We start from the raw sequence: 11,508 nt of genomic DNA, 5'->3' as shown, positions 1-11,508 counted from the left end.
TTGTGCTGCATTAAAGCCATACAATTTATTGCATAAAGAAAGCTATACTTGCCCAGGGCCCCACAGAGAATGTAGCTATATAGGTTTCTCCAGGGGCCCATGGAACCATTAGCTTGCCCAGCACTAGCCAGTAGCAAATTAAGCATCTCGGATTCCCGTGCTTTGTTGTCATGGAGAGGAATGATCCAAGTTTGAGTTTTTGCAGCTCAGCTGAGTGAGCCTTAACAAAAATAGGAGGACCAGTGGGGGTCCTAAGGCTGCTGGCCCAGTGGCATCTCATGGGGTGCAGCATGGTGGTGTGTACCGTTCACCACCGGCTGGATTCTGCAGAGCCAGGAGGGTGCCCTCGCCCCTGGCCTTCTTGACCTGTACCTGACCCAAACAATATGTGTCCTAGGTGTGACTATGAAACAGCAGGACTGACTTTCCAATATGTAAAAGAATGGTACACCCAATAAACATGATCTCACGATGTGTTCACAGAAGCATAGTTTCCAGAAGCAGAAAGGTGGTAAGTCCTGCAGTATTCTGCCCTGGTCAGGCATCTTCCAGAGTATGTGTTTAGTTCTGGGTACCACGTTTGAGGAAGAACATTGACAACCTGATACGGATCACCAGTTCTGTCAGCTAATAGCATTGGTGAGATAAGGAGAGAAGGAACATGGCCCTATTTCCAGGGCCCTATGAGCACAAAGAAATGGAATGTCCGGTGAGGGAAATGATAGTCCTACTGTCCTATGGCATGTCAGATCCCAAATGGAATATTTTATTCAGTGCCATTTTTAGGGGGAGCAGTGGCAACTAGAACACATCCAAGGATAGCAAAGAGGAAGTCAATGGAGATCATGCCACACAAGCATTGGTTAGAGGGGCTGGGGACATTTACTCTAGAGAAGACTTAGTGGGGGGATATGTTAGCCATCTTCAAGTCTTTGATGGGTCATCATATGAAAGAAGGATTAGATTTGTTCTGCTGCTTGGTCCCAGTATTAGGACCAATGTGTGCAAATTAAAATGGAACTAATTCAGGCTCAGTGTGAGGAAAAAATTTCCTAATCATTAAGAGTTGTACTGAATTGGAATGGGCTGCCTTGGAATACAGTGGTTTGCCCATCACTGGAGATGTTGAAGCAAAGGCTGGATGACCACCCTTTGGGCATGGAGTAGTGGAGGTTCTTATTCAAATGTGATTTGGGCTAGATGGGCTTCTGATGTCCTTGCTGACTTTGAGATTCTGTGTTTCTAAGAACTCTGTCATCACTTCAGCGACAGAGAATTCCCTTCATACTAAGACAACACATATTTCCACAAAGCTCCAATTGTTAAGAAGGTCTTCCTCATCCCAGACTGAAATTTCCACCCCATCCCCTGTGATTTCCACTCCCTGTTCCAACTTCTGCTTGATTAAGGACATTCTGAAAGAGGAGCCCAGAAAAAGCCTTGAGCAAAGGCTATATGGTTGGCAGAAACATGTAGTTCCCTAGATGATTGCTATGAAGGGATTACACTTATTTAGATGTATAGATAAAGTGCTAGTCTGTCTGTTAAATTCCCCTTTTCACTGGGAACCAAGATCGTGAAATCTGGTAACAACATCGTGATAACCGAGCATCTCTTCTCCCCAAAGGTCCAGGCACTCTCAATCAATAGTCTTAAGGTCTGTGACTAAAGTCCTTGTTCTAAGCTGTAACCAAGCTTAGAACAAAACTCGAGTCTTTCTTATGGCTTATTTTCTGCTCTAACTTGCCTCTGCAATCTCTTCCCATCTCCTCCCCCTTCCCTGGAGATTATTGCTGAAGCAGAAAAGAAAATTTCCGTGAATACAACACAGCTCCAATGAAGCCAAACATGTTTGGCCTTCTATGTAAATAACTACGGGGCTGCAGAAATTCACTTGCTATGGATGAGACAAGCTTGGCTTGAAACCCAGGATCCTAGAGCAGTGAATAGATTTTACAAGCTTCACACTTCTCTTTCACCCCCACCCCACCCCCAACATGGCATTATCCCTTAGCGCAGATGAGTTAACTGAGGTCCTGGCCAATGGTTGAGGTGGGAAGGCAACCCATGGGAAGAGTTTGATGCTCCTTTTCCCCAGCCATAAGGACCATCAGTTGTCTCCTTTGAAGAATATCAGGAGACCCTCCATCCCTGGTAATACATTAGCAGTACCCTGACAAACCTGGAGAAGAATGCTCCCTCTGACTAGAGAACACATATATTCTGAAGGGGCATACAGATAGCTACATTATGGGGGAAAATCAACTCCTGCCTAGTGATTAATACATATTAGTATATGATTCTGTATCACACTGCTGGTGAGTGTCTCTTAGCTGGTGCTTTAAGAGAAACACTCTGCTGACCTTGTGTTATCTTGTAGACTGCGTATGTGCTGGAAGCTGGACCTTTCTACCTGTATCTTATTAATCGAATAATCTTATTATTCATAAAATCAGAGAGATGCGGGTGGGAAGAATCCACACAGAAGCCATCGCTGAGTGCAATTTTCAATACCTCCTCCACAAACACTTGGAAGCTGTTGATCTGCTTGTTGGCCGGCCCCACCCACAGTCTCTTTAAATTCTGTTTGGTGTATTCTTCCTCGGGCAAGCCATCCACGCTGGCCACCCAATCCAAAGTGAGGTGGTTGGGGTCTTGCAAGTAGCTGGAGATGGAAGACAGGTTGCCGTTGAAGCAGTAGAATAGTTTGGAGCCTAAGAGCTTCAGGAAAAGGCTTGATGTGCTGAATATGTTGGCATTGAAGACCTCCATGTCGGAAGAGGACAAGCTGTAGATCTGCGGTGCCTCCCGGACGGTGAAGTGGATGTTCTGCACGTGCTTGTTCAGGGTGATATTAAGCATGGCGTTCTTCTCCGCCTTGGACATCTCCACCTCCTTTTCCTGAAGGGCTTCAATCAAAGGCTGCACTTGATAGAAATCTGCTTCTCTCCGGAGGAGCCCCATCTCTTGGAAATCCTCGGGGAGGTCCAGGTGGGAAGTCCTCAAGAAGTTCAGGATGTAGCGGAAGACTTTGCCGTCGCGGTCAATGAAGCAGTTGCCTTGGCTGTCTTTCTTGGTGGGCATCTTCCCACTGAACATGGCTCCCAGCATGGAGTTAGGAAAACTGGTCAGAGTTGACAGGGAGGTAGTATAGAGCTTTCCTCCAACGTTCAGAGTGATGGGGTCGGACATGGTGAGAGGCTAGGATGTTGAGAAAAACCTAGAGGGGAAACATCAGTGAATCCATAAGCAATAATAAATTGGCTCATTATGTACACAACGCATAGTCATCTCTAGAGAATCATTTTCTTTTTTCTTTCTTTTTTTTGGTCGAGGTAATTGGAGTTAAGAGACTTGCCCAGAGTCACACAGCTAGTTAGTGTTATGTGTCTGAGGCTGGTTTTGAACTCAGGTCCTCCTGACTGCAGGGCCAGTGCTCTATCCACTGCACCACTTAGCTGCCCCTCATCTTTGTTTTCTTTTTTTTTTCCCTAGAGAATCAGAACTTTGAACTCTTTTTGTTTTAATTTTAAATCCAGAAGACTATGTGAATACTACTTCAGATGGGCGAATCGGATTTGATGATGAAAATTCCAGAATTCCACTTCTCTCTGAACAAAACTGCTATTGTTATTTAATTAGTCCAGTTTGAAACAACAACCAGTTCCCCCAAATCTATTGTGGGATACTTTCAATTCCAAGGGGCCTTCTTCTTTGGAATTCACTTCAAATTAAAAAAAAAAATCTTTGATCAGTGGAAGCTGTGGCTAGGTGGCACAGTGGATAGAGCACCAGCCCTGGAGTCAGGAGGACCCGAGTTCAAATATAACCTCAGACACTTACTAGCTGTGTGACCCTGGGTAAATCCCTTCACTTCTGTCTATCTCAGTTTCCTCAACTATAAATCAGGGGTAATGATAGTACTCACCTCTCAGGGTTGTCATGAGGATCAATTGAGATAATATTTGTACAGTGATAAGCACAGTGCCTGGCACACAGTAGGCACTAAATAAATGCTTATCCCCTCTCTCCCTGATTAGGCAGATGCAAAGTTTAGCACTCACTGTGCTCTCTGGACCTTACAGTACAATGGGGGGCTGTCTACTAAATTTCACTTGCATTTCTTCTGAGAGTCTGCCTTTTTCCATAGAATCTTCAAACGTTAGAACTAGCAGGGGCCTTAAAATTATAAAGGTAGAATTCAAAGGGACCTTCAAAGTATTAGAACTAGGAAAGCCATGAGAACAAAGAATGCTGGAACACTGAATCCAGAACATTAAGACACATACAGGATGTTGGAACACAGAATATGGAATATCAGAGCTAGAAGGGCCCTCAGGAGGCCCTTCCAAGGGGTTGGTCTAGATGACCTCTCCGGTGTCTTTTAGCTCTGACCTTTTACGTTTTGTTTTCTTTTTTCTTTTTCTTTTTCTATTTCTTTTTTTTTTGTTTTTTTTGTTTAGGCAAGTGGGGTTAAGTGACTTGCCCAGAATCACACAGCTAGTTAGTGTTATGTGGAGGCCAGATTTGAACTCAGCTCCTCCTGACTCCAGGGCCAGTGTTCTATCCACTGCGTGTATGTTTTGTTTTCTAACAAACTATGTCCTAATATTTAGTCTTGGGAATTGGGCATTATTTCTACCTCTGGTTCCCTAATAACATTTTGCAAAGGAGCCTTTGCTGTAGGCTCCCCCAGCTTTCCCATGCTGCTTTCCATCCACCGCCCCCTCCTCGCTCCTAGAGCTTACAAAGGATGGTGGCTAAGATGGAGATGAAATCAAGTCAGCTGTGCACTGGCCATCTGATCACACAGAGATCATTCCGTCTATCAATCACCAAGGAATCCTAAAATCCTAGGCTCAGAGAATTGTAGACACAATCATCAGTCAGTTGACAAGATAAAAATCTTCACACTAAAAAGGCCACAAGGGATCATCTAGCTTACCACCCTCCGACCTAGCGCAAATACCGCCTGCAGTGTTCTTTATAGGTAGTGAACCAGCTTCTATCTGAACTCCTAAATCCTAGGTTCCTCATCTCTAAACTGAGAGTTGGACTAGATGAGGTCCCTTCTGGTTCTAAATCAATGACCCTACGACAGTGACGGTGAACTCACCACTTCAGAAGTCCAGCTTTGCGACTAGCTATGACTCAGGGCAATTAATTTCATTCCAGAAATTTAATTTCCTCATCTGTGAAATGGGAGAAAAATATCTACAATGCCTACTTCAAAAGGTTCCTGTGAAAAAAGTATTTTATAAGACTAAAAGTGCTACAAAAAATAGGAATTATTTTTACTAACAATAATGATAATTACTATTTTTGTTTACTGAGTTTCTATGTGCCCAGCACGTTGACCTCCAAGAGGGTCAGGCAGGAACCAAAGTGAATCCTCAGAAAATGTCAGCTAAGGAGAAAGAGGAAACTGAGGCACAGAGAGTGAAATTACTTTCCTGCGACCATATGGCTTTTAAGTGTTAGAACTAGGGCTTAACCACAGCACCCAAGTACTTACTGCTGATTGTCCTTCCCTTGTTAGCTCTGCAGTGAGGTTAATTCACACCAGTGAGAAGGAGGTCTCCCTTGTGCTCAGCTCCAAGAAGACTGCTGAAATCTTCACTGGGGAGCTGGCAATCGGGGGGGGGGGGGGGGAATGGCGGCCCTCCCAGGGCCTGTGACTCTGGCTAGACTGGAACCGGCCTGCCTTCACTCCCAAAGCCAGCTGGATTTGTCTGCTCAGTCGAGCTCTGGCATGACAGCGTGGGTGTCCAAGGTACTGGGGCTACCCCTCTAACCTTCTGCTTCAGGGTTTTCAGAGGGGAACCTGGCAGAGACACCAGGGAGAGTAATTCAACTTCAGACAGTCAAGGCCTCTTTTCTACAGTTTTGAGCAGAGCTCTTGTTGGGTTAAACTGGTTGGACTGGGTCTTCCTGCTTATATGGTATTACCCCTGAGGGCAGGGACTGCCCCCACAAATCTTTTTAATGGTGCCTCTCATTTATGGAAATTTAATTGAAATGCACAGAGAATACAAATGCTTTAAGAGAGTTTAAACAATAACAATTCCTATCTCTCTAGTGCTTTATGGTTGACGAAGCACTGTCTTAATAATAATGATAAGCATACAGTGTCTCAAAAATCTTAGTGAAGTTTTAAGCTTTAATTTAAAGCCTAAACTCTGAATAGCTTGGACACCCTGTATAACGCTTTAAGGCTTACATATATGATTTCATCTGAGTCTTATAACAACCCTGTGAGGTGGGTGCTTCAGATGTTCTTATTCCCATTTTATAGATGAAGAAACTGAAGGTCAGAGCAATTAAGTGTTTACCCCCCAAGGTCACATAGCTAATAAATGCTGAAGGTGGGATCCTGAACTCAAGTTCAGCATTCTGCTCATTCCACCACACTGGGAGGTAGGTCATAATAACCCCTCACATTTCTCTAGTGTTTTAAGGTTTACAACATGCTTTTTTCCTCACTGTAACCCCACTGTGTATGTGAGCCCTGTCAGGTAGGTCTTATCATCCCCATTTTACACAACGTGCACACAGTCACCCAGCTAAAAACCACTGGGGCAAGGATTCGAATTCTGATCTGAATTCCTGAGGCTCCCTTTCCACTGAACATCACCTTCTATGTTATCTGGAAAGAAACTGAAGACCCCCGGAGGTTAAGTGACTTCAGATCATGGAACTATAGACCTGGAAGGGTCTTTAGAAATCAAGTCCAATGCACTCCTTATAGTCAGTCAGTCAACAAACACTGGTCAAGCACCTACTATGTGCCAGGCACTGTGCTACAAGAAAAAATATCTCCCTTGCTCTGTGAGTTCTCTCAACTCACAGTCTGCCGGGGGTGACAACACTCAAACAACTATGTACAAAGAAGACAGATAAATTAGAGATAATCTTGGAGGACTCAGGAGCATTTACTAGGTGTCAGGAGGGCAGCTAGGGGGTGTGGTAGACAGAGCACTGGGCTTGAAATCATTGAGACTCATCCTCCCGAGTTCAAATCCAGCCTCAGACATTTACTAGCTGTGTGACCCTGGGTAAGTCACTTAACCCTGTTTGCCTCAGTTTCCTCATCCGTTAAATGAGCTGGAGAAGGAAATGACAAACCACTCCACTATCTCTGCCAAGAAAACCCCAAAAAGAGTCACGAAGAGTCGGAATATGACTGAAATGACTGAACAACAACATCTTTACAGAACAAGAACTGTTCTAAGACCTAGAGATGCAAAGAAAGAGGCTTCAAGAGCTCACATCCTCATTATGTACAGATAAGATGCAGACAGAGTATACGGAAGGTCATTCCAGAGAAGGATGGCACCAAAAATTTTGGAGGGAGGATGGGGTGTAATGGACCAGGAAAGGTCCTGCAGTACGTGGGTTTTGAGCTGTTTTGAAGGAAGCCAGGGCAGCCAGGAGGCAGCCAGAGGTGATCAGTGCAATGCAAAGACATGGAATCTGGAGATGGAGACTCATGGGTAAAGAATGAGTAGGCCAGTGCACTGGAGCATACAGAAAAAGGGAGTAAATTATAAGACTGGAAAAGCAGGAATGGACAGGGCTGTGAAGGTCATAAAATGCCAAACAGGATTTTCTATGTGATTTTGGAGGTAATAGGAAACCTGAAACTCGGAGCATTTAAATGACTTGCTTAAGATCAAATAACTTGGGGTAGCTAGGTGGCACAGTGGATAGAGCACTGGCCCTGGAGTCTGGAGGACCTGAGTTCAAATGTAGCCTCAGACACTTAGTAGCTGTGTGATCCTGGGCAAGTCACTTAACCCCAACTGCCTTAAAAAAAAAAAAAGATCAAATGACTCATAAGTAAGTAGTGGAACCAGGTAAGACTCCAACTCCTACAAATGCAAACTGAAAATCAGTGAGTGGAAGTGATTTACTCAGGATGACACAGTGGGTGTTGGAATCAGGACTAGAATCCAGATCTTGTGACTCCAAGACCAATATCCTTCGCGCAGCAGTGAAACTCATGGGAAGGAGTTATAGAGAAATGAAAAGATGTTAACTGCCAAGTCTTAGCAATGGTTCTTGCTTTCTTAGAGGAGACCATGTCACACCCCTTCTCACATATCTTCAATTAATCCTCATTGCTACTAGAAGTCCATGCCCCTTAGCCTGGCATTCAAGGCCCTCTACAATCTGGTCCCTACTTATGGGGATAATCGTACCTGTAGTACCTGTTTCACAGGGTTGCCTTGAGGCTCAAATGAATGTAGGGAGTATAGGCATTATTATTGCCATTTTACAAATGGGGAAACTGAGGCTGAAAGGGGTTAAGTGGCTTGCCCAAGGTCACAAGGCTGGCCAATACTGGAGCTCAGGCCCATTTGACTCTATTGCCCATCACCCCGTGGCACAGGACGCGGCAGAAGGAGTTCTATTGATAAATGGAGATACACTCTCCAACCCTCTTCCTGCTCTAGGTCCTAATTGTGGAGCAGGAAGGGGCCTCAGGACGCAGGCCCAGAATGACGAGGCTGGAAGGCAGCTGAGAACACAGAACCTAGGGGCTGGCTGAAGAAACGAGGCCTAGAGGGAGGAAATTATTTGCTTAAGGTCACACATCAAGTTACTGGCTGAGCCAGCTGTGGGAGCCAGGTTTCCTGACTCTTTCCAGTGCTCTTCTAAGGGAGAGGGACGGGGGCCAGACCTGTGATTTCACTAACCTAGGGAACTCCAGGATGGAGAAACCCCTTCTTCTTATGCCGGTTGGCCCCTTCTCTAAGCCTTATGACTTTGGCGTTTCCTAGAAGACTAAGAGGTTCACAGACGTGGCCAGTTCCACAGTTTGTATGTGCCATAGGCAGGATTTGGGCCTAGCTCTCTGTCTTCCTCGTACCAGGGCCACCTCGCCTCTCAAGGGACACAAGATCATGCAGAACTGAAACGATGAAGTCTACAGAGAGGGCCTGAGTCCTGCCCCCGTGCTTCAAAGAGGAGGTAACAGAGGGACTAACTCCGCGCCTACTGCTCTTCCCAAAGCCCCACGTGGCCCCTGTGGGGGCCACGCTGGTCGGGTCTGTCCAAATGCCCCCTCCCCTGGCAGATGACACCCCAGCAGGCGGCCCTGTTGGCCTGGCTGTGCTCCTAGTCTGCCTCATTTTAAGGAGGCCAGTCATGCCATGACTCCATCAGCCTAACCACGTCCTTTGGCACCAGGAATGGGAAAGAGCCAAGCAAAAAAAATGGCTGAGGCTTCATTCAAATGATAAAACTTTAGAAGGAAATTCAGAGGCAGCTGCTTTTCCCTTCCTTGTTGAGGAAACATGTGTGTACACACAAATGTATATACACACACAACACACAAATGTGTACGTGTATATATATATATACATGCACATATATGAAATACACATAGCACCTATATATGTATTGTAAATATGTGCATACACACAAATGTATTGTGTGCACACATACACACAATGTACATATGCACACAGTGCACATAAAATATACATGTTTTGTACAACGTGCATTTATATACATGTATAACAATGCAATACAATATGCATATACATATATGTACACATGTGTATACGTGCATATAGACCTATATAATAACATACATATGTGTGTATATATACACACAAATGTAAGTATATGTGCAGGTATACGCACATGCACCTGTGATGCTCCTAGTTCTTCTGTCTGGGCCCAGGCACAATAAATCTAATCCCTTTTCTCCATGACAACCCTCCAAATATATGAAGACATTTAGCATGGCCCTCTTGAGGCTGCTCTTCTCCAAGATCAGTGTTCTCCCTTCCTTTAAATGATCTGTATGTGTCATGATTTCCTGTTCCCTCACCAGAACAAACCAGAACTTGTTCATGCCCTTCCTAAAATGTGAGGCCAAGAACTGAACACAGCACACCAAATATTGTACAACCAGGGTATGGTACAAGGGGACCATGGGTGTGCTGGTAGATTGTTTCGCAATCAGCTCTCAAAAATACCAATATACATACAAAACACTTAAAATTTAATCTGCATTATTAACATTTTCTCCATCACTTTCTTAAGTCTAGAACCCAACAAATAATAAATCAAACCCTAAATCATTATATTTGCTGATTTCCAAGTTTAAAATGCTCACACTGAAAATTTAACAATTGGTGCTTGCTGGTTCAGGCTGATTCAGACTAGCTCCACATGAGCTCCTTTAGGCATCTGAATGTCATATTAGCTTTTTTGGGTGCCACAATACACTATTGACCCCTGTTGAGTTTGTGGTCCACTGAAACCCCCAGATCTCTTCCACAGAAACTGTCGTTTAATTGTTAACTCCTGCATTCTGCCCTTGTGCAATTGTCTTTTTGAATCCAGATATGATCTTATATTTATCCTTATAAAATTAGAACTGCTTAGATTAGGCTCATCCTTCTATCCTGTTAAGATCCTTTTGGATTCTGTCATCTAGCATCTTAGTAATCCTTTCCAGGGTTTGGGGTCATCTACAACTGTAGTAAGCCTTCCAGTTCTGCCTTTATCTAATCCAGATTTCCCAACCCAATCTACCACTCTTTCCATCACACCAGATTATGTCTCCAATTCTTCTCCTTCTATGATAAAATTATGGGTCAAGTTCTATTGCCATTTTTCACAGAGTTAAACTAACAGGTTAAGTGACCCATCCAAGGTCATCTAGAAAGTCAGTCCTGGAGCCAAGACCAGAGTTGAAGTCTCCTGACTCTCACTTCTTCCCCACTGGACTCAGTACACAAATGTATCTTAATAATTCATGTGTTAAAAAAAGCTTTTAAAAAGCATGACCTGGTTCAGCCATCTGTTCTGGGAGGCAGGAGACTTTGAGCTTCCTGGATCTTGTATTTAGGAGGGAGGGAGGCTGATGACTTTGCACAGCCTGCCTCACTTAAATCCAATTCACTTGCAAGTCAAGACATCACCCTCCTGAGGTCAATGGTCCTCTTCAAGAAGGAAGGACAAACAACAATGCTAGGTTTAAAAGTGTTGGGGAGAAGATTCCCTCTCATTCTACCTTAGTGTATGTGACAGGAGAAATAATGCCTAGGACCCTGCCTTGTAGGCTGGGCTAGCTTTTCCTAAGGCCTTTCTTTATGCAGCTGAGGCTCCTTCTTGTCCTTAAGACCTGACTGACCAGGAGAACTGGCTCTTATTCCCTCAGTGCCTGACTACAAAGGGCCAGAAGGAGCTCCATCTTTCCTTCTCTGAGGTTTCTGATTGTGGATCGACAGTATGATTGGCACCAACAAACTGTCTTCAGCAGAATCAACATGGTGTCTCTACTGCTACGGCTAAGTAAACCTCTCTTTGTTAACTGTGTTAAATCATCTATGAGTGTCTCATTTCATTTAGCCTCCAAATCTATACTACCAGGGCACCAGCCTGAGTCTGGCCTAGCCTACCACAATGGGGTGTAGGAAAAAAGGTATGGGATTTCAGTTAGAGGATCTGGGTTTGAATCTGCTCTGTAAGCGAAGAACTATGCTCTAG

General features: G+C 44.4%; 1 protein-coding gene across 3 annotated transcripts in view; it reads right to left on the bottom strand.

Annotated features, from left to right (window-relative positions):
* Positions 1-11,508, bottom strand: part of KCTD21 (potassium channel tetramerization domain containing 21) — a 38,061-nt gene continuing 26,553 nt past the window's right edge. For 2 of the 3 annotated variants that reach the window (XM_027848007.1, XM_027848008.1), the window contains one exon: positions 1-3,220. In XM_027848007.1, coding sequence (XP_027703808.1) covers positions 2,410-3,192 — 783 coding nt within the window. In that variant the 5' untranslated portion in view covers positions 3,193-3,220 and the 3' untranslated portion in view covers positions 1-2,409. Of the gene's footprint in view, positions 3,221-5,515; positions 5,613-11,508 lie in introns of those variants that run through there. The other variant, XM_027848009.1, reaches the window with a different exon arrangement.

Source organism: Vombatus ursinus, unplaced genomic scaffold, assembly GCF_900497805.2.
Source record: "Vombatus ursinus unplaced genomic scaffold, bare-nosed wombat genome assembly UNPS02005659.1, whole genome shotgun sequence".
Classification (NCBI taxonomy): domain Eukaryota; kingdom Metazoa; phylum Chordata; class Mammalia; order Diprotodontia; family Vombatidae; genus Vombatus; species Vombatus ursinus.
Note: the sequence above shows the minus strand (reverse complement) of the source record. Positions and strands in the feature narration are given on the sequence as shown.